This window comes from Neolamprologus brichardi, chromosome 18 (genome assembly GCF_056152115.1).
Source record: "Neolamprologus brichardi isolate AB-2024 chromosome 18, ASM5615211v1, whole genome shotgun sequence".
NCBI classification, from domain to species: Eukaryota; Metazoa; Chordata; class Actinopteri; order Cichliformes; family Cichlidae; genus Neolamprologus; species Neolamprologus brichardi.
In genome coordinates, this window is record NC_142121.1 from 2,899,968 (window position 1) to 2,921,794 (window position 21,827).

Consider the following 21,827-nt stretch of genomic DNA (forward strand, 5'->3'; position numbering starts at 1 on the left):
TGTTCCTCGTCTGCGTCTCTCTGCCTCCCACCCCATTCGTATGATCTCAGGTTTGTTATTTAGCTCACCCAGTTTAGGTTTATGTTCTGTCCTGCCCTCAGTTCTGTTATTTGTGCACTGTAAATAAAACATACTTGCACCTCCGCCACTGCCTGCATTTTGGGTCCTCCTTTTCCTCCACACCACACGGCTCACCCCGCCAGCCGTGACAGTACGAGCCGACCAAACATGGACCCAGCAGCATCCCCACCTTCCCAGGAGTTTCGGGAGGGAGTGATTGACTCCGTTTCAAGGTTGGTTAACCTGTGGCTGGAACATGAGGGGGAGGAATGTCACCACGCTGTAGAAGCCAGGCTACAGCAATTAATCTCTGCTCACTCCTGGCTATTGGACTCTCTTCACCCGCTCGCACAGACTTTCATACTTCACGAACTTCACCTTCACCCTCCAGCTGCTACCGCTTCCCGACCCAGCCCGGCGGTGAATGTGTTGCACTGCCCGCCGGGGAATCTGCGGCCCGGCCCGCCGGATGTGGAATTACCCGGCCGGTCGGAGCTATCTCCAAGAAGGAAGCGATGTTCACGCCGCCGACGCCCATCGCCACAGCCGGGCCCCGAGAGTTCTGAGTTGCCGGCTGTGGTGAGTGGAAAAGACATTCTTTCTGTTTCGCCAGAACTTGTGACTGTTTATACCGGGGCTGTGTTTTTTGAGCCAGCTGCCCAGCCGGTAGCTCAGTTAGCTGCCCAGCAGCCACTAGCTCAGTTGGCTGCTCGGTCGTCACCTCCGTCACATTCAGCCTCACGACCCATAGCCCAGTCATTACCACAGCCAGACCGACTACAAACTACGTTGCAGTCCATAGCCCGGTCAATAGCTCAGTTGGTAGAAGACTCATCAGCTCAGCCACCTATTCAGCCATCATCTTCACCAACTCCTCTGGTACAGCAAGCCATAACAGTTCAACCCATAAAGGACAGTTCAACAACTTCTTATTCCAAGCAGAGAGACAAACCTAATGACTATAAAAACGTTCCTCAAGAGCTGGCCAATTCTGAGACTGAGACGCACTCCAGGGCCTCCCCAGAGGCTGGGTTTCAGCCCCCAGTAGACTCTGGACCCCTGGAGGTAAAGAAGCCAGCCGAGGACTGCACCCGGCTGTCGCTGCCTGAGCTGAGTCAACGCTCGGTGCAGCTGCAGTCAGCTTTGTGTTTGCCAGAGGCCACCGTGCCTGCTGGTTCTGATTTGTTCCTGCCAGAGGCCTGTGCGCCTGCTGGTTCTGATCTGCGCCCGCCAGAGGTCCCCGCGCCTGCTGGTTCTGTTCTGCGCCCGCCAGAGGTCCCCGCGCCTGCTGGTTCTGTTCTGCGCCCGCCAGAGGTCCCCGCGCCTGCTGGTTCTGTTCTGCGCCCGCCAGAGGTCCCCGCGCCTGCTGGTTCTGTTCTGCGCCCGCCAGAGGTCCCCGCGCCTGATTGGTTAGACAGAGAAATTGAGCTGGTTCTGTTCTGCGCCCGCCAGAGGTCCCCGCGCCTGCTGGTTCTGTTCTGTGCCTGCCAGGGGCCCCTGTGCCCGCTGGTCCTGAGACTGTTCTCACTGGAGGGCCCGAAGAGCCCGTCCGGCCTCCTGTCCCGTCCGCTGGAGGGCCCGAGGAGCCCGTCCAGCCGCCTGTCTCGTCAGCTGGAGGGCCCGAGGAGCCCGTCCAGCCCCAAGACTCGTCAGCTGGAGGTTCAGGAGAACCCAGCCAGCTTCCTGCCTCGTCAGCTGGAGGGCCCGAGGAGCCCGTCCAGTCTTCTGCCTCGTCAGCTGGAGGGCCCGAGGAGCCCGTCCAGCCGCCAGCTGCAGCCTCATCATCCTTGCCGGCTGCCGCTTCATGCACACCGCCGGCAGCAGCAGCGGCTTCATCCTCGCCAGCTGCAGCCTCCGTGTCTTCACCCTCGCCAGCTGCAGCCTCAGCTTCACCCACGCCGTCGCCTGGTCCAGCTCCGGCTTCACCCACGCCGTCGCCTGGTCCAGCTCCGGCTTCACCCACGCCGCCGCCTGGTCCAGTTCCGGCTTCATCGTCGCCTGGTCCAGCTCCGGCTTCATCGTCGCCTGGTCCAGCCTCTGCTTCCGCCTCGCCTGGTCCAGCCTCTGCATCAGCTTCGCCTGGTCCAGCCTCAGCTTCCGCCTCGTCTGGTCCAGCCTCAGCATCCTCCTCGCCTGGTGCTGTGGGGGCCACGCCACCTTCAGGTCCCAAACTGCCGCCTCGACATCGGCGGTCATCTGCCAGGCCGCTTGTTGGGCGTCATCGTCGATATGGACGACCTCCCAAACGCCGCCCCTACCTTCCGCGCGGCCGGCCTCCGGACTTGTGTCGCCGCCGCCGTTGCTGTCCGCACGGTCGGCCGCCTGACCTGTTTCCCCGTCGCCGCCGTTGCTGTCCGCACGGTCGGCCGCCTGAACTGTTTCCCCGTCGCCGCCGTTGCCGTGTGCACGGTCGGCCCCCTGAACTGTTTCCACTTCGCCACCGCTGCCTTCCGCGCGGTCGGCTTTTGGATCTGTGTCGCCAATGTGGCCGGCCTCAGAAGATGACTTGTCCTGGACTTCGGAGTTGTCAGCCTCCAGGCCGGCTTCCTGAACTGTGTTTTGTTCTTGGACTCCGGCATGTGTGTTTGTGTTTTGGACAATTCGCTTGGTTCGCTGGAGCTTGTTTTTGTTCGGTGTTGGTCCCTCCGTCCTGGTCCCCCCGCCGCCCGCCCTGGGTAAATGGACTGGTTCTTATATAGCGCTTTTCTACTCTTCTGAGCACTCAAAGCGCTTTACACAACTTGTGCATTCACCCATTCACACCCATTCGCACAAGCACATCTCTCTAAGTGCTTTCTAGATAACATTCACACACATTCATACTCCGATGGATGCATCGGAGAGCAATTTGGGGTTAGTATCTTGCCCAAGGATATTTGGCATGCAGACTAGGGGAAGCCAGGAATCGAACCACCAACCTTCCGATCAGTAGATGACCTGCTCTACCACCTGAGCTACAGCCACCCCGTGGGTTGGTCGTCTGTTTTTGTTCTGGGCTGTCTGGAGCCAGCCCTTGGAGGGGGGGTACTGTCATGGTCCTGGGTCATTTTGACCCAGTGTTTTGTGTTTCCTTTATTCAGCCCTACCTGTGTCTGTCCTTGGTGCTCTGTTCATGTCCCCGTGTTGTGTTGTAAATCAGTCTGTGTGTTCCCTGCTTTACTTAGAAGGCTCGTGTTCTGGATTTCCTGTTTTATTTTGAAGGTCTGAGTCTGTTGTCACTGTGTTCAGCTTGTATCCTCCAGTTGTCTTTGTATATTAGAATCAGCTGTTCTTCCCTCCTGTGTGTGATAGCCGTGACAGTAAGTGTGCATGTAGGTGTGGGTGCGTCGTAACAGTCAAAGCACTGTGTGGTTCTCTGTGTCCGTGACTTCCTGCCGGTCATAAAAGTAATCTCCTATCTCCCCAGCTACAACAAATTCTTCTACACAACATAGAAAACAGAGTTAACATATTACAAACACTGAGACCCCCACTCTGCATCCACTGGGCCATTGCCCTCTTGTTGTCTTACATTTACAGATAAGGCGGAGAGTCTCCTGCAAACCTACTTCTAAGTTTTAACAATTATGAGTTTTTATTAAAGGTACAAGCATCAGCATCAGCAACCCCCAACTGTAGCTTCCTGTCTCCTTTTATGACAGCAGAACCCCAGTGTCCATAAATTCCTTTCCCTCTAAACAATTACACACTCTCAGGCTACAGCTAAGCCAAACTAAAACACAGACAAATCGTTCCCTGTTCGTCTCATCTACTGCTGGACCCTCTTATCTAAGCAAATTTAACACATTGTATTCTAATAATTGTTTTCTTGTACTCACACCTGTCACTGTTATTAACAGCAGTTTTATCCTTTTGGCGCAACATTAAAATTTCCCAATTCCTTACTAGTCCATTCATTCTACTCATCATTCCACGAATGTTAGCTAACTGTGTCTCTGCCTCAACTTTTGCAATAAAGTTTTTGGAAGTACTGTTTGCGCTCACTTCTAATGAATTAGCTTCAATACTATTCTCAATCCACCGAGATACAATCTTCCCTGGCCCTAAAACCATTGGAAATATTTCTTCTGCAGTCTGTATGATTACTGCCACCAGCTCTTTGTTACAAACCCCCACCTTAAAAATAATTAATAAATTAATAAATTAATAAATTAATAAATTAATAAATTAATAAATTAATAAATATTAAAGAACAATCAAGTGTAGCAGTATGGCAAAGCTGTAGTGATCCACTTGGGAAAATAAATCTTAAGTACAACTGTGTGTGTAACCAAAGTGTGTTTAAAATGTCAAGTTCAGCTCTTGGAGGTCTTCAGCTGCTCATGTTGCAGATCCACTTTCAGCTGAAATTCCAATGAAGAAAAATCAAAGTAATGTTTCAGATTAGTCAATGAGCTCATTAGTTAATAACTGTGTAAGATGGTGTTATGGTCCCCTGATCCTCTGCTGCCTACCCACCATCTATCTTTCCTCCCTCTGCTTTCTATCTTTGTCTCTCTGTGAGTGTGGCATTTGTGGTGTGTGTGATGTTTGGCAGTTCTGCTGGTTCCTGCTCCTCCTCGGCTGGAGCACCTGCAGTAACTGATAATCAGTCCAGCACATCAGTTTGGAAGTATTTGACTCCATTTTTGACACAGAGCAGCTTTAATTCTGACATGTTGGATTTTCTCACATGAACTGCTCGCTTCCAGCTCTTTCACACCATCTTTGTTGGACTCTGTTGGACTTGGTTGTTGCAAAGCTCTATTTTTAACAGCAGGCATGGACACTTTGTGTTCCTACGAGGCTGCTGGAGCTGATTGAGGCCACTCAGTACAACACTGATGATTCCAGCAGACGTGCCACAGCACATTTCAGAAAGATCCTTGAAGCATCTCTTTGCTCCGCACCACTAAAAATAACTCTGGATCTATTTTTTACAGAAGCTCCATCAAGCTGCACAAAACAGAGGAAAATGTGCAAAACAGAAGAAACAGCAAAGGAAATCCTGTCAGTGTTGAAAATAGAAGAGCCTGTGCAGACCAACATGTTTCTCTTCTAAAATACACCAGGTGTGGTTTGAAGGACGCAACAAAACCACATCAGAAAGACATCAGAGACTCATCACATCACTCGCTGGATTCACTGGATTATTTTTCTCTCAACATTATTTGGAAAAAGAAAACAAACTTGACTGGTTTGTGTCATTGTGGTGCTGCATGGCCCACTTTCTCCTGAGATTCAGTTCACAGACACATGTTCTGATAGTTTTCTTCAGAATTTGCTGCTATAATTCAAAATTGATTGTGTGATTAATGATGGTGAGCCAGATGGGCCAAACCATGATCCTATCAGCAGATGTTTCATTGTAGTGGTGGCATCATTGATGGGATAAATGGACTGGTGCTTATATAGTGATTTTCTATTTTCATGTGGACTAAAGTAGTGGACTGACCAACAGACTGACATTAACATCAGAGCCGTGCTGCTAGTGTGGCTAAAAGAAAAGAGAAGAAGAGACAGTCATGTTGATATGAACATTAGAGAAACACATCATGGAGCTGAAATATGATCCTGCTTCCTCATTTGGACTCATTCACCTCAGCTGACACGTTCAACAGCAGACAGGTTTTTGTAGCAGTCTTTCTCACTGTGAGAGTGGCAGGACGGTGGTATGATTACCTCATCTTTGTACTTCATCTTTGGCTCTGGAACTAAACTGTCTGTAACAGGTAAGAACAAACATTTATTTTCCTTCAGTTGTTGTATTGTAGAAGCTGAAAATGTGTTTAAAGTCAGTTTCTGCTGTTTCAGGCTTTACATGTTAGTTTTTCATCATTAGTAGAGAATTCATCTGCAGCCATTGTTACAGAAGAAAAGCTCAATAATCTCTGAAAACATGTTGAAATCTCACTGAACAACTAAAGTTATTCTTTATTTCTGCAAATATTAGTGATGTTACAAATATTTAGGATTTGATCCTCTCAGTGATTCTGCTGGTTTTTAACACAAGATCATATTTGATATTAAAATTAAATTAATATAGATAACAACAAATATGGTTTCAGGAAATATTTGCTTTATGTTGAGGAACAAATATTTTTAATAGTCAAACATTCATGTAGCTGCTTCAAAAAGGTAAATAAAAGTATAAAAACAGATACTGATTAGAAATCTCAGAAATGATATGACAGATAAATTTAGGATGAATATGACATCGTTAAACTCTGATATTTATTTCTGAGATGAAGTCGTGTGTGTGGATTTGTACGTGACAATAAAAAGTTAATAATACTTTTTCCAAAATATTTTAACATACAAATTTTTATTAAATATACTTTGTTAAATAATTTGTATTTTATGACTAAAAATATCATGAAGTATATCTCATATTATTGAAAACGTTTTATTCAACATTTCAGTTTTAGTGTTTTAAAATAGTTGCTACAGTTTTTTATTTGAATAAAAACATAAATTAAAATAATCACTGCATTACCTTTTCCAATTTTTACACAAAAATATTTAAGACTAAATTAGTCTGAAAGACAAATATGGTCTTTATGGTAAAATATATCAAAGACAAGAAGAATGGAAATTTTATCTGCTGAATTGAATTTTGTGAAATGAGATTTAATTTTATTAATAGTACAAAACAATATGAAAAAAGATGAATTTATTTTTGGACAGAAGAGGATCTCTGTTAGAACTCGTGTCTAAGGACTAATAAGAAAAATACATTTTCACTTGTATAAAGACAAATATTTTGAAATTGGACTTAACTAAATTTCTATAAAACAACAACAAGCAACCGCATGACGAATTAAACTGAATTTAATTTGACTTTTAAAATCATGCTGAGTGTTCCTCATGTGAGCCATGATGACATGAGGTGATGACTGTGTTTGATATGAAGCTGAATCCAGTGTATGTAGTGAACTTTGTGCTGTATTGATGAGTAGTTTAGTGATCAGAGTCCATGTAGTTTCCAGGATCAGACTGAATGCAGTGCAGTGCTGGAAGCTGCTGCTGACTGTGTGAATGTGTGTCTGTGCTGCTTGTTGCTGCTGTCAAACTTCAGATGAGCAGGTAGTGAAGCCCGTGGTGAGCGTGTACCCAGCAGCATCCAGAGCCCACCTGGAGGGGAACAGCTCCCTGCTGTGTGTGGCCTCAGCCATGTTTCCTCCTCTGGTCCAGTTCTCCTGGAAAAGACAGAAGAAGAACGGCGGAGAAGCGGAGGAGCTGCCCCCTGCTGAGGGAGAGCAGCTGGAGCTCAGAGAGTCGGGACGCACCATTGCCATCAGGATGGTTGATGGGAGCGATTCTGACACATATAAATACAGCTGCTGGGTGAAGCACGAGGGGGGCACAGTGGAGGCCCAAACACAACAAGGTAATGAAGGCTTGGTGACTGTGTTGAGTAGTGATTCAGCTTCATGTGGAGATGCTGTCAAAGAGAGCAGAGCAGCAGAGGACTGACATTTCTCACTGCAGCTCCAAACATTTGACTCCTTTTCTGTTTCAGAGCTTCCAGCTCCAGCAGCCTCCTGTCCTCCAGAGAGAGAGCCAGCAGACCTGCCAGCTCTGCAGCCAGCTGACTGTAAGATCACCTGCTGCCTCTCTGCATGGACAGCTCCAATGTCCAATGAGGGAGCTGGAACAAGTTTAGGGACTCAGTCTTAAAGTTGCACTAATTGATCAAATCTTCATCCAACAAGCTCTGATAAAGCCACTGTACACTAGCTGCTCAGCACCAAACAGCAGACAGACCATAATATGTCAGAGATCAGTTTTTTAGCTGCTTGTGGAGTTCTTCTGCCCCCAAGTGGACACAAACACTACATCAATTCATCCACTTGAAGAAGAAGCTGTGACTGTTTCTATTTGGACTTTTTCTCCTTGATCTGAGAGGAATAACCCGACTGTCTGTCTGTTTCTTTGTGTCTGTCTGTCCTTCAGTGTCCTTCCAGTCTAAATGCAGGGTGAAGCTGCTCTGCCTGCTGTACACAGTGCTGATAGTGAAGAGTCTGGTGTACTGCTGTGGACTCTCTCTGCTGATGATGCTCACAAACAAGGGAGCGTCCACCAACTGCACACATGCTGACTGACTGTTTCCTGCTCGCCTTTTCTCACCATCAGATCTCATCAATTCATCTCATTCATCACTTTGATCAGTATTGTGTTCATGATGTAGTTCATTCTTCTTCTATTCTGTTTTTATATTGCATTTTTATGCACACTCTATTCTAAAGTACTATATATATGGACAGTTATGGATCAAATGGAAATTCCTATAATAAACTGATCACTGATCAAAATAAATGTGATTTGTATTGTTTAGTTTATTTTGATTTTTAATTTGGTCATGTATTCTAAAACAAAAAAATAAAGCTTCATATTTTATCATTGTTATACGTACATTATTGTCCAGAGTGAGTTTTTTCATGCATTCAAAAAATCAGTAATTTATGAAACCATGTTAACACTTGTTTGTCACATTTACATCTTTAGTTTTAAATTATATCCATTTCCAAACAGAACTCCTGCATCTGAAGAAGACAAAAGTCAAATGAATGATCCAAATGTACTAAAACAAGTAAAATATTTAAACACAACTTTTAACCGAAATCATCTGAACTGTGACTGAATAGGTTTTTCTGTGGATGAAAAGTTCGTCAACAGCGACACCTGGAGTTGTTTTGTATGTCAGAGAACATCAGACCTGTGCTGATAATACTTAGTGATACTTTTTTCAAAATACAATTTTGAAAATATTTTAAAACAATGATAAAATAATTATGATCACAACACCTCACACTCAACATTTACTTTTGAGGTAAAAGTATGGTATTCAGCAGATATTCATTTGGTTTTATTTGCTCTTTTTAAAAGTACTTTTAAGAGGTTTTTAGTGCTGTTGGTATATATTAAAATGGTTGACATAACTGGCAGATGTGATGTGTAAATGTGAGGTCAGAGGTCAAATGTGACATGACATTTGGATGCAGGCCACATGTGAGGTGCAGAATCCTCGTATTACTTCCTAAGTGTTGCCAATACGCACAAAGGCAGCAGCATTTTCAGCTTTAATCCTAGAGCTGAAAGACATTTTATGAAAATTTGACATTATTTGACCTTGAAGAAGAGCTCAGAGGAATAAAGTAATGTCAAATTCAGCATCTCCATATATATATATATATATATATATAAAACACCCAGCACGCCCCTGCGGGCGGTTTATCCTTCAAGCTCGGGTCCTCTACCAGAGGCCTGGGAGCTTGAGGGTCCTGCGCAGTATCTTAGCTGTTCCCAGGACTGCGCTCTTCTGGACAGAGATCTCCGATGTTAGTCCCGGTATCTGCTGGAGCCACTCGCCTAGCTTGGGAGTCACCGCACCTAGTGCTCCGATTACCACGGGGACCACCGTCACCTTCACCCTCCACATCCTCTCGAGCTCTTCTCTGAGCCCTTGGTATTTCTCCAGCTTCTCGTGTTCCTTCTTCCTGATATTGCTGTCATTCGGAACCGCTACATCGATCACTACGGCCGTCTTCTTCTGTTTGTCTACCACCACTATGTCCGGTTGGTTAGCCACCACCATTTTGTCCGTCTGTATCTGGAAGTCCCACAGGATCTTAGCTCGGTCATTCTCCACCACCCTTGGGGGCATTTCCCATTTTGACCTCGGGACTTCCAGGTTATACTCGGCACAGATGTTCCTGTATACTATTCCGGCCACTTGGTTATGGCGTTCCATGTATGCCTTGCCTGCTAGCATCTTGCACCCTGCTGTTATGTGCTGGATTGTCTCTGGGGCATCTTTACACAGCCTGCACCTGGGGTCTTGCCTGGTGTGATAGACCCCAGCCTCTATGGATCTTGTACTCAGAGCTTGTTCTTGTGCTGCCATGATTAGTGCCTCTGTGCTGTCTTTCAGTCCAGCTTTGTCCAGCCACTGGTAGGATTTCTGGATATCAGCCACCTCCTCTATCTGCTGGTGGTACATACCATGCAGGGGCCTGTCCTTCCATGATGGTTCCTCGTCTCCCTCCTCTTTCTTGGGTTTCTGCTGCCTGAGGTATTCACTGAGCACGCTGTCAGTTGGGGCCATCTTCGTGATGTATTCTTGGATGTTCGTTGTCTCATCCTGGACTGTGGTGCTGACACTCACCAGTCCCCGGCCCCCTTCCTTCCGCTTAGCGTACAGCCTCAGGGTGCTGGACTTGGGGTGAAACCCTCCATGCATGGTTAGGAGCTTTCTTGTCTTTATGTCAGTGGCTTCACGGGCAGGGCGTACGTGTTGATGGCCCGGATCTTGTTCTTACCGTTCAACTGACTCCTCAGGACTTGCCTGACCCTCTGCAGGTACTTGGTGGTTGCAGCTTTCCTAGCGGCCTCTTCATGGTTCCCATTTGCCTGCGGGATCCCCAGGTACTTATAACTGTCCTCTATGTCTGCAATGTTGCCTTCTGGTAGTCCAATCCCCTCAGTTCTGACTACCTTCCCTCTCTTTGTTATCATCCGACTACACTTCTCCAGTCCGAATGACATTCCGATGTCATTGCTGTATATCCTGGTGGTGTGGATCAGTGAATCGATGTCTCGTTCACTCTTGGCATACAGCTTGATGTCATCCATGTACAGGAGGTGGCTGACAACTGCTCCATTCTGTAATCGGTATCCGTAGCCAGTCTTGTTAATGATCTCACTGAGGGGGTTCAGGCCTATGCAGAACAGCAGTGGGGACAGAGCATCTCCTTGGTAGATCCCGCACTTGATGGTGACTTGTGCTATGGGCTTGGAGTTGGCCTCTAGTGTTGTACGCCACATCCCCATTGAGTTCCTGATGAAGGCTCTTAGGGTCCCATTGATCTTGTACAATTCTAGGCATTCCAGTATCCAGCTGTGGGGCATTGAGTCATAGGCCTTCTTGTAATCAATCCAGGCAGTGCACAGCTTGGTCAGTCTTGTCTTGCAGTCTCGGCTGACTGTTCTGTCTACCAGTAGCTGGTGTTTTGCACCTCTGGTATTCTTGCCAATTCCTTTCTGTGTCCCGCTCATGTATTGACCCATGTGCCTGTTCATCTTAGCCGATATGATGCCTGACAGGAGCTTCCATGTAGTACTGAGGCAGGTTATTGGTCTGTAGTTGGAGGGGACTGGTCCCTTCTTGGGGTCCTTGGGGATCAGGACAGTCCGACCTTTGGTTAGCCATTCCGGGTGTCCCTCGTTAACTAGCAGCTGGTTCATTTGTGCTGCCAGACGCTCGTGGAGTGCAGTCAGCTTCTTTAGCCAGTAGGTGTGAACCATGTCGGGCCCTGGTGCTGTCCAACTCTTCATACTGGAGACCCTTTCTTGGATATCTGCCACTGTGATGGTTACTGGACCCTGTTCAGGGAGGTCGCTAAGGTCTGCCCTCAGATCCACTAGCCACTGAGCATTGCCGTTATGGGTTGCGTCCTTCTCCCATATGCTCTTCCAGTATTGCTCCGTCTCCAGCCTTGGTGGTGCTGTTCTCTTATTATTGTTCCCTTGCCACTGAGAGTACACCTTTGCTGGTTCTGTGGAGAACAGCTGGTTTATTCTCCTGCCTTCTATCTCTCTGGTGTACCTCCTCAGGCGGCTTTGCCAAGGCTGTGAGTCTTTGCTTGGCAGTTTCCAAGGCCTCAGGTATGGACAGCTTGCTGTATTTCTTATGCACCTTCTTTGTCGCACCTTTCTGCAACTCCGTTATTTGGCTGACCTCCCTCCGTGCTACTTTGATCTTGCCCTCTAGCCTCCTTCTCCATAGAGGGTACTGCCCCTTGTGGCTGTTCAACTTGTAGCCAAGCATCTCACTGATCACTGCTGCCATATTGTAGATCAGCTTGTTAGTGTCGGTAATTGTGGTTGTAGGTATTGTCCGTATTGTCTAGCAGACCTTCTGAGGGTACTCCAGGTGAGTGGAGTGAGTAAAACTGTAACTATGAAGACTGTCGAGAAGTCCAGTGACCGGATAACACTGGCGCGGAGGCGTCTGGTAAACTGATAGTGTGGTTAGCTGGCAAAGAGAAGTTGAGAGCGCTGGCCTTATAAGTCAACAGCTTAATTACCCACAGGTGAGAGCAATGAGCAGGAACACGGTGGCTCCTCCCAGAGGTGGAACTGCCGGCTCTGTGGAAAAACACTGGCATTCACCCAGACCATGACAGAATTTGTTTCCCCTGCATCAGAAGCGTGCACTGCTGTCCAAATGACAGACAAACAGTATCCCACATTTTTAGTTCACAAACACTTCTTACAATCACTTCTTACTCCTGAAATTTTGGAAGTTTTATCCTTTTTATACAATAAAGTTACAGGACGATACAAATGATTATCAGGCAAAATGCTTTGAAGTAATCTCGTCCAATAACACATGAGGACAACAAGTGTATTTTCTGTTAATGTCACTACACTGATCTTAACCGTATGTTTTTTGATCGTAAAACATCACTCCTTCCAAATACAGTTGATTGGAATGGAGGCAGCGTCAACTGGATCCACCCTCTCTGCCCAGCGCGTGCTCCTAATACAGGAGAAACAAATTCTTTAGCATTTAACTACCTTGGCACAACACCAACACCACCATTTTTATAGACGACATCATTGATTATGTTGACAAATCGTTGCAGCCCTAGTCACAAGCTCCTTGTAGTGACTGAAACAATGAGATTGTGAATACAAGCAGCAGAAATTAGTTTCCTTCCAAGGGTGGCTGGGCTCTTCCATAGAGATGCTGTTTGTAGCCTGACCTTTTGAAAGGGACTCAGAGTGTAGCTGCTGCTTCTCCACATCGAAAGGAGCCAGTTGAGGTCATTCAGGCATTTGACTAGTATGCCTCCTGGACACCTCCCAGGTGCTCTCAGCTGGTTTGGGAACAATTCAATGTCTCCCAAGATGAGCTGGAGGAGGAGGCTGGGGTGAGGGAAGTCTGGAATCTATGATTTGAACCTGTGTCAGTCTTGTAACTGTAAAAGATATTCAATAGAACCTTAATGGAGATTTTTCCCCCCATTCATGTCATGGTAATTATTTAGTTATAGATAATAACCAATGTATTTGTGCAGAATGTTGGTTCCATGTGAAATACACTAGTGGTACAGGAGATTCTTTAAGTTTTGCCACAAGGAAGTCAAACTTTCCACTTAATGATATCTCATAACTGAAAAACTCTTAAGATGACAGAGCAGTTTATAGTTGGTGTCTATTTTCTGTGCTAATAATTGAAAATTCAGCATCACAATAACAATTACTTGGTTTTATTGAGCTGAATTTTTTTTTATAACTTTATCAATATTTATTTTAAGAGACGGGCATGATTTTCCAGAGACAAAGGAGCTGGATGGAGACGTCATATTTAAGGTCTGCTGAAAAAAAATCTATATTCCCTTAATAACAGCTTTTGAAAAAGAAAAGTATTTTTAAGATCACGCCTCTCATAGATATGCTGGGATATGCTTTTGTGTAAAAAAACAATAATAATAATGATCATAATAATAATATATATAACAAAAAAAGTGGATTAAAAAAAGTTTTTCTATTGCAGCTGGTGGAAACCCATGGCATGGAGATTTTTATGAGTGAAATTGGAAGGTATAAAAAGATGCTCTTTCCACACCTGTCACACTATTCTACTGAAAGGGATGAAGACAATCTGTCTACTGAAAATACAAAGCAAGACACGAGTGCCAGTGAAGGGGTTTTGAGGATTACATTACATGTCTTAAATGAAATTGGCCAAAAGGAGCTTGCTAACAAACTGGAGAAACGTAAGGACAAAACGTGCAAATATTACAGAATTAGTTTTATAGTTTGTTTTTGTGATCTCTTATTGAAAAAATATATCTTTTATGTTTTTTAATAAGCTGTTTGCGTTCTTTTTTGTTCTCTCTTTACAACCAGATATTTATGGTGAGCTTGATGTCTGCCAGCGCAAACTCAGACAAAAACTGAAAAGGTTTGAATACATTTATGAGGGAACAGTACGGCATATGGACCAGACTCTTCTCAACAAGGTGTACACTGAGCTCTACATCACAGAAGGACTCAGTGAAACTGTTAACAATGAACATGAGGTCAGGCAGATTGAGGCTGCATCAAGGAGATCAATGACAAAAGATAAGCAAATCAAATGTGAAGACATATTTAATTCTCTTTGTGGATCCCATAGATTCATCAGAACTGTGCGCACTACAGGCATTGCTGGTATTGGAAAAACTATCTCTGTGCAGAAGTTAAATCTTGAATGGGCAGAAGGAAGAGTTAACCAGGATATTCAGCTCCTTATTAATTTACCATTTCGGGAGCTGAATCTGATGAAGGAGAGAAGATACACTCTAACAGAACTTCTTCATAATTTTCTCACAGAGGCAAAAGATTCAGGGATTTCAGATTTTAGCAAATATAAGCTTGTGCTGATATTTGATGGGCTGGATGAGTGCCGGCTTCCTCTTGACTTCAACAACAATGAGCCTTGTTCTTGTGTCTCAGAGCAAGTTCCAGTAGATGTGCTTCTCACAAATCTGTTCAAGGGGAACCTGCTGCCCTCTGCGCACATCTGGATTACCACCAGACCCGCAGCTGCACGTCGCATTCCAGTTAACTGTGTTGATCGCGTGACAGAGATACGAGGGTTTAATGATCCACAAAAGGAAGAATACTTCAGGAAAAAAATCTCTGATCAAAACATGATCAGCAGACTCATTTCACATGTTCAGTCAACCAGGAGCCTTCATATCATGTGCCATATTCCAGTCTTCAGCTGGATATCTGCCACTGTCCTGCAGAAGATTTTAGAAGAAAAAAGCCACGAGAGGAGAGGAGAAATGCCCAACACACTGACAAAAATGTACACACATTTTCTTGTGCACAACTCATTGATCAAATGTCAGAAGTACACACTCAGGGAAGAGGTTTGCGAGACCCAATCACAGGTCAAAATGAATGAAGAGATTATCTTGAAGCTTGGAAAACTAGCCTTTGAGCAGCTACTGAAGGGAAACATAATCTTCTATGAGAATGAAATCAGCGAGTACGAAATAAATGTCAGCGACACTGCAGTATATTCAGGAGTATTCACAGAGATCTCAAAGAATGATTTTGGAATTCATCTAAAGAGATCATATTGCTTTGTGCACCTCAGCATTCAGGAGTATTTTGCTGCAGTGTATGTTTTCCACACCTTCATTTGCTCTAACCTAAACGTGTTGGAACCAGAAGGATCCCTCACTGTCCGAGAGGCTTCTACTGAAGTAACTGGCCTTCTCCAAAGTGCAGTGGATAAGGCCTTGCAAAGTGAGAATGGCCAGCTTGATCTTTTTCTCCGCTTCCTTCTTGGCCTCTCACAGGAATCAGATCAGTTGAAGAGTATTCTTGCCACCATGAGGAGTTCTTTACCAAGTAATGAGGAAGTTATTGAGTACATCAAGGATAAAATCAGTCAAACTCTTTCCCCAGAAAGATGCATCAATCTCTTCCACTGCCTCAGTGAGCTTAACGACCAGTCTCTTGTAGAGGAGATCCAGAAGTGTCTGAGTTCTGGTAGTTTGTCAGAGATCACACTTTCACCTTCACTTTGGTCTGCTCTGGTTTTTGTGTTGCTGACATCCAAGGATGAGTTGAATGAGTTTGATCTGAGAAAATATTCCAGATCTGAGGAGGGTCTCCAGCGGCTGTTACCGGTGATTAAGGAATCCAAAATAGCTTTGTGAGTAAATTACAACAATACTCTGTAATGTTCATATGACATACAATATTATTTTTAAATGTGACAATTATTATGATGCTAAAAACACAGCTGAAACAAACACACCAGATCAAATTCACTCTCTTCTTCATAGCTAAATAATTAAAAAAATAACACTGTATGTTACTTACTGTAAATTAAACTTAATAGGCTTTACTCAGATTGACAATATGTGGAATCACAGACATTGGCCCTGGCTTAATATTTATTTAACTATTTTTTAATACAGTGCTTTAACTTGGCATCATCTACTATTTTATATTGTACAGCAGCCTCTTAACCCTGCAAAATATACTAGCATATGGTTATTTTTTCTGCTTTTTAAGGCTTAAAGAATGCAACCTTACTGAGAAATGCTGTGAGATGCTTTCCAAAGTTCTATTTAGTTCATGTCTAAAAGAGCTGGACTTGAGTGATAATGACCTGCAAGACAAAGGAGTGAAACTTCTCCTTGATGGACTGGGCAATACTGCATGCCAGCTGGAAAAACTTAGGTTTGTGAAAATATCCTGGTGCAGGATATTTATGCCACACAAATAGCTAAAAGAAACTAACTCTATATGCTTTAAATTTAAATTTCAGTTCGGCATTCTGTGGAATCACTGACTCGGGCTGTGACTCTTTGGCTAAAGCTCTGACCTCCAGCCTCAAACACTTGAAGGAGCTGGACTTGAGTTACAATCATCCTGGGGAGTTGGGAATAAAGCACCTCTCCTCCATAGAGAACGACCCTGATCACCTCACTATCAGGTATAGTTGAGTTAAATTACACTTACAGTTAAATAAAAGTTATTTTTTTCATGTTCTCTAGATTAGCAGAAAATAACATCTTTGATTTTACCTAGGATAAGTGACAGTGGGGAGTGTAACTTAAAATCAGCTCTGAAGAAATGTGAGACTTTTTGTTATTATTTTTAAACAAACATACCAGTGACATTTCAAGTTTTTATACTGGATGGGGGCACAAAATACAAAACTGAAATCTTTTTTTTCAGATGCACAAGAGCTGACTGTGAACATGAATACAGCACATTCAGAACTATCTTTTTCTGAAGACAAGAAACAAATGAAACGATTGGAAGAAAGTCAGAAATACCCTGACAACCCAGAGAGATTTGAAGACTGGGGACAAGTGCTTTGTAATGAGGGTCTCCGTGATCGGTGCTACTGGGAAATAGAGTGGTCTGGGGAATGGATGGGTATAGGAGTTGCATATAAAGGAATCAGCAGGAAAGGTAAAGGGAACGAACCAGTCCTTGGCTACAATGATCAGTCCTGGAGTCTACGCTACTGCAAAGGCAAATACACCGTCTGGCACAATAAGAATGATGATGCACCCATATCTGTTCCCTATTTCAACTCCAAGAGGGTTGGAGTGTTCTTAGACTGGACAGCTGGCACGCTGTCCTTCTACGCAGTGTCTTCACAGACCATGATTCACCTGCACACTTTCCACACTGAATTCACTGAGCCATTGTATCCAGGCTTCAGACTGGGAGAGCCACGTGCTACATTAATTTTACGCCAGCCAGAATATCTTTAAATGGTGATAGCCCCTGCAGACAACAGTTTTTAGAGTACAGTTTTACAGTATTGACAATTATGTGAGCGCTGTAAAACAAATGAAGGGATTTCAGAAGACCTTGTATGTAAGTGATTTCAACAAAAGTTTTTTTTGTCGTTTTTTTTAAATCAATTTCTAGTTTTGTAGCAAGTGGATATCAAAGCTGTGAAAAGCTGTCTGTCTTTAACCCTGAATTGAATCAGCAGAAGAGGACGGAAGGATGTATTTTTTCCTATAACTAACAATTTCAAGGAAATTGGTAATAAATTACATATTTTAAATCTTAATATCTATTTTCTGTAATGAGTTTTTTTTTATGTTAAAGTGTTTGTATTATGTTTTTTATGCTTTTGTGATGAGGGATGGGATATGGATCAATAGGTGACAGTATTGAGAAAATATACTAGAAGCTTGTGAAATCAAGCTGTAATAAATAATCATCAGAACGATCCCATTGCAAACCAAAAGTGTGGGCATTGGATTTATTTTCACATTTTAAAAATACAGAGAAACGTAGATGTCGAAAGCAAGAAGTTCACATCCACCATCTGCCTGGGCTCTTTCTTTGTGGAGTTTGCATGCTATCAGAATGTTTCCATGTCCAGTCCAAAGACATGCAGTTAATTGGTTATCTGAATGGGCATGATTGCAAGTGGATATCAGCGTGGGAAAAAACCCCACACAGCAACTCACTCATATTAACAATGATTAATTGGAAAAATATATTTTGTGCTCAGTCATAAAATGTTTTGTGGCACTGGTTCTTCCCATGGGTCAAATGTAATGTTAACTTCAGTTACGTCATATTGATCAGCCACAACAGTAAAACCACTGACAGATTTTAAATTAAATGTGTCCGAACAATTAAAAGATTACAGCAAAGAACCAAAGGCCCTGACTCAACCTCCTTCCTATTCCAATCTGAGTATCAGTGGGATGACCCTGAACATGCCTGATCCATGGAAGTCCCACTCAGCAACCCACAGGACCAAAGGACCCCAGTGCCTAATGCTACACAGTGATCGGCAGGTGATTTTCATGCAGTGGCTGTTCAATGTATATACTGTACATCTGAAACATTTAAACTACAGTTACGGTGCTTATGGGGAACAAACATATATTTATACATAAGACTTAAGAAACAGCATATCGTATTTTTTTCCCTTTTTTATTTCACGAGGAAAAAATGTCCCGCGCAATGTTTATGGAGATGTGGAGGAGCCGTCAAAGTTAAAAGCAAACAAAAAGTATGATTGGCTAAAACTGGTTGATGCATATCAAACAGTTGAAATGAAAAAAAAACTTTTTTTTTTATTTTTGTGCAAAGCTAGGTGAACCTTGCGCTATATTGACATAATGATAAAATAATATTAAAATATGGAAACACAAACTTTAGTCTATTTTTTTTAATTGAATTATACTAAAATCTGACAAAAAGAAGGAAAATAAAAAATATATCTCTATTTTCTGTTGCCTACATTGCAGAGGGTGAATTTGCTTCTGAACAGGAAAATGAGTGGGAAAGGCTAAAGTGTGTGTAACCCAAAGGACCAGACAGGACGCAGAAACTCGTGTTGGGCTTTTGTTTATTTGTTCTAATGTCATTGTTTGCTTTAGCACTTTTCGGTGCTCACTGCTCCAGATCCGCACCGACTCTCTGCTCCAGCAGCTCTCTTCCTCTCCAGCCCGGCCGCTACTGAAAGGGAAGGGATGATTATATGATGCTTGCCATGCTCCGAAAACAAGCCTTCCCAGGCGCCACACCCTGAACACTCTGTTTGACTCCTCCCTTGCAACCGAGCAACCAACCACACCCAGCCACACACCTCCAGCAGGAAATCAGCCACAGCCATCTGAACCCCCATCCTATGGACCACCATGAACTTAAAAGCCTGGAGGGCCAGATACCACCATATGATCCGACCATTAGCAAACACATAACAAATTGAACTGAAATGAATTTAATTTGACTTTTAAAATCATGCTGAGTGTTCCTCATGTGAGCCATGATGACATGAGGTGATGACTGTGTTTGATATGAAGCTGAATCCAGTGTATGTAGTGAACTTTGTGCTGTATTGATGAGTAGTTTAGTGATCAGAGTCCATGTAGTTTCCAGGATCAGACTGAATGCAGTGCAGTGCTGGAAGCTGCTGCTGACTGTGTGAATGTGTGTCTGTGCTGCTTGTTGCTGCTGTCAAACTTCAGATGAGCAGGTAGTGAAGCCCGTGGTGAGCGTGTACCCAGCAGCATCCAGAGCCCACCTGGAGGGGAACAGCTCCCTGCTGTGTGTGGCCTCAGCCATGTTTCCTCCTCTGGTCCAGTTCTCCTGGAAAAGACAGAAGAAGAACGGCGGAGAAGCGGAGGAGCTGCCCCCTGCTGAGGGAGAGCAGCTGGAGCTCAGAGAGTCGGGACACAGCGCCTCCATCTTACTGATCCAGGAGCAGGACACCAACACATATAAATACAGCTGCTGGGTGAAGCACGAGGGGGGCACAGTGGAGGCCCAAACACAACAAGGTAATGAAGGCTTGGTGACTGTGTTGAGCAGTGATTCAGCTTCATGTGGAGATGCTGTCAAAGAGAGCAGAGCAGCAGAGGACTGACATTTCTCACTGCAGCTCCAAACATTTGACTCCTTTTCTGTTTCAGAGCTTCCAGCTCCAGCAGCCTCCTGTCCTCCAGAGAGAGAGCCAGCAGACCTGCCAGCTCTGCAGCCAGCTGACTGTAAGATCACCTGCTGCCTCTCTGCATGGACAGCTCCAATGTCCAATGAGGGAGCTGGAACAAGTTTAGGGTCTTAAAGTTGCACTAATTGATCAAATCTTCATCCAACAAGCTCTGATAAAGCCACTGTACACTAGCTGCTCAGCACCAAACAGCAGACAGACCATAATATGTCAGAGATCAGTTTGTTAGCTGCTTGTGGAGTTCTTCTGCCCCCAAGTGGACACAAACACTACATCAATTCATCCACTTGAAGAAGAAGCTGTGACTGTTTCTATTTGGACTTTTTCTCCTTGATCTGAGAGGAATAACCCGACTGTCTGTCTGTCTCTTTGTGTCTGTCTGTCCTTCAGTGTCCTTCCAGTCTCAGTGCAGGGTGAAGCTGCTCTGCCTGCTGTACACAGTGCTGATAGTGAAGAGTCTGGTGTACTGCTGTGGACTCTCTCTGCTGATGATGCTCACAAACAAGGGAGCGTCCACCAACTGCACACATGCTGACTGACTGTTTCCTGCTCGCCTTTTCTCACCATCAGATCTCATCAATTCATCTCATTCATCACTTTGATCAGTGTTCACAAATGTTAGTTATGATGTGTTGTGCTTATTTTGCCTTTTTCTTCAACAGTTAGAAGATCATCTGAAATAAATCCATCTTTACATGTATTGTTGCTCTGAGTTAGAATTCTTTTTGTACTTATTGTGACTTTTATTGTAGTAACAAAAATCATCAGGAATATTTTTATCACAAGTTTTCAGTTTGATTTGTTTTTGTTTGATTTTCAAATGTCAAACAGTGTAGTTGTGTTTGTGTGAATAATAAAGATTTCAAGATGAAGAGTTTGATTCTACTTTCATTGTGTGATGAACAACAAGCCGTGTGAGTGAAGCACAAACTGACTGTATCCAAACTTCCTGCAGCAGACGGGCTGTGTGGCTTTCTGCTCTGCAGCCTCCACACCGTTAGCTGTGGCTTTTCACTTTAATAACACAATGACAGTTACAAGCATGAACTCTGCTTCAAGAATGATTCCAGGAAGCATCTGTGTTCTTCACCTGTGAGAGAAACAGCTCAAATCCTCAACTCAGAGCTGACAAATGAACTGTCATGGACTCAAAGGAGAGACCATGAAGCCCCTGCAGTCTGCTCAGCTCCCATTTTATTAGCTGAGCTGAGTTTTTCATTCTGGATATCACACACGTAAGAACAGATCAAGTCTGAACAGCAAATGTTGGAGAATCATTTTGAAGTGTTGCTAAATGTCCTTATTATTACAAAAACTACTGAATGATTCAGAAAATCGTTTCCAACAAGCAGAAATATGCAAACAAAGTAGAAACAAGGCAACATGAGTCATTCAGATGCAGATAACATATTGTCCTTATTTTGAAGAACACAGTCATGAAATCTTTCTGTGTGTCATTCATTGAGTTGAAGTGCCTAATAGAAGAGGAAAAGCAGAAATAATCAATGATAGCTGAGACATTGAGAACATGGCTGTATGCCTGCTATCATAACAGGAAACAAAGCACACAAACAGCAAACAGACAATAATGTGCTCGCAGGTTGTTGTGTCATTTTTGACATTTAATGAAGTCACAAAAATGTGTGCGACTCATTAAAGGAGTCTGTACGTGTCAGTCAGTGCTCTGTATTCATGTGTTCACCTCATTAAAGTCACTGAGACACTTTTCTCCTCCAAACTTACAGCACAGCTTCATATTTCACTGACTGAT

The 21,827-nt window shown here is 44.0% G+C and overlaps 2 protein-coding genes and 1 pseudogene across 2 annotated transcripts; all 3 read left to right on the top strand.

Moving 5' to 3' along the window:
- The first annotated feature begins 228 nt into the window (after window positions 1–228).
- Window positions 229–4,641, top strand: LOC148097290 (uncharacterized). Its single transcript, XM_087832393.1, has 3 exons — window positions 229–1,276; window positions 1,630–1,866; window positions 4,598–4,641. Exons 1-3 carry the CDS (start codon window positions 229–231, stop codon window positions 4,639–4,641), a joined length of 1,329 nt encoding a protein of 442 aa, XP_087688519.1.
- A 966-nt stretch (window positions 4,642–5,607) lies between these two features.
- On the top strand, window positions 5,608–8,144 carry LOC148097291 (uncharacterized). Its single transcript, XM_087832310.1, has 5 exons — window positions 5,608–5,695; window positions 5,733–5,771; window positions 7,118–7,429; window positions 7,562–7,636; window positions 7,996–8,144. The coding sequence occupies exons 1-5, from the start codon at window positions 5,608–5,610 to the stop codon at window positions 8,142–8,144; spliced, it is 663 nt and encodes a 220-aa protein (XP_087688436.1).
- Window positions 8,145–12,891: 4,747 nt separating this feature from the next.
- LOC148097292 (NLR family CARD domain-containing protein 3-like) lies at window positions 12,892–17,357 on the top strand (annotated as a pseudogene).
- The last annotated feature ends 4,470 nt before the right edge of the window (window positions 17,358–21,827 follow it).

Bases quoted from the DNA above. Each gene is read 5' to 3' on its own strand.
- LOC148097290 (XM_087832393.1), top strand. From the start codon at position 229: ATGGACCCAGCAGCATCCCCACCTTCCCAGGAGTTTCGGGAGGGAGTG. The intron at 1,277-1,629 runs CTGATCTGCGCC...CTGTCCCGTCCG, and splicing joins GGCCTGTGCGCCTGCTGGTT to CTGGAGGGCCCGAGGAGCCC. The intron at 1,867-4,597 runs GCACACCGCCGG...GATGTTTGGCAG, and splicing joins CTTGCCGGCTGCCGCTTCAT to TTCTGCTGGTTCCTGCTCCT.
- LOC148097291 (XM_087832310.1), top strand. From the start codon at position 5,608: ATGATCCTGCTTCCTCATTTGGACTCATTCACCTCAGCTGACACGTTC. The intron at 5,772-7,117 runs GTAAGAACAAAC...GTCAAACTTCAG, and splicing joins AACTAAACTGTCTGTAACAG to ATGAGCAGGTAGTGAAGCCC. The intron at 7,637-7,995 runs GTAAGATCACCT...TCTGTCCTTCAG, and splicing joins AGCTCTGCAGCCAGCTGACT to TGTCCTTCCAGTCTAAATGC.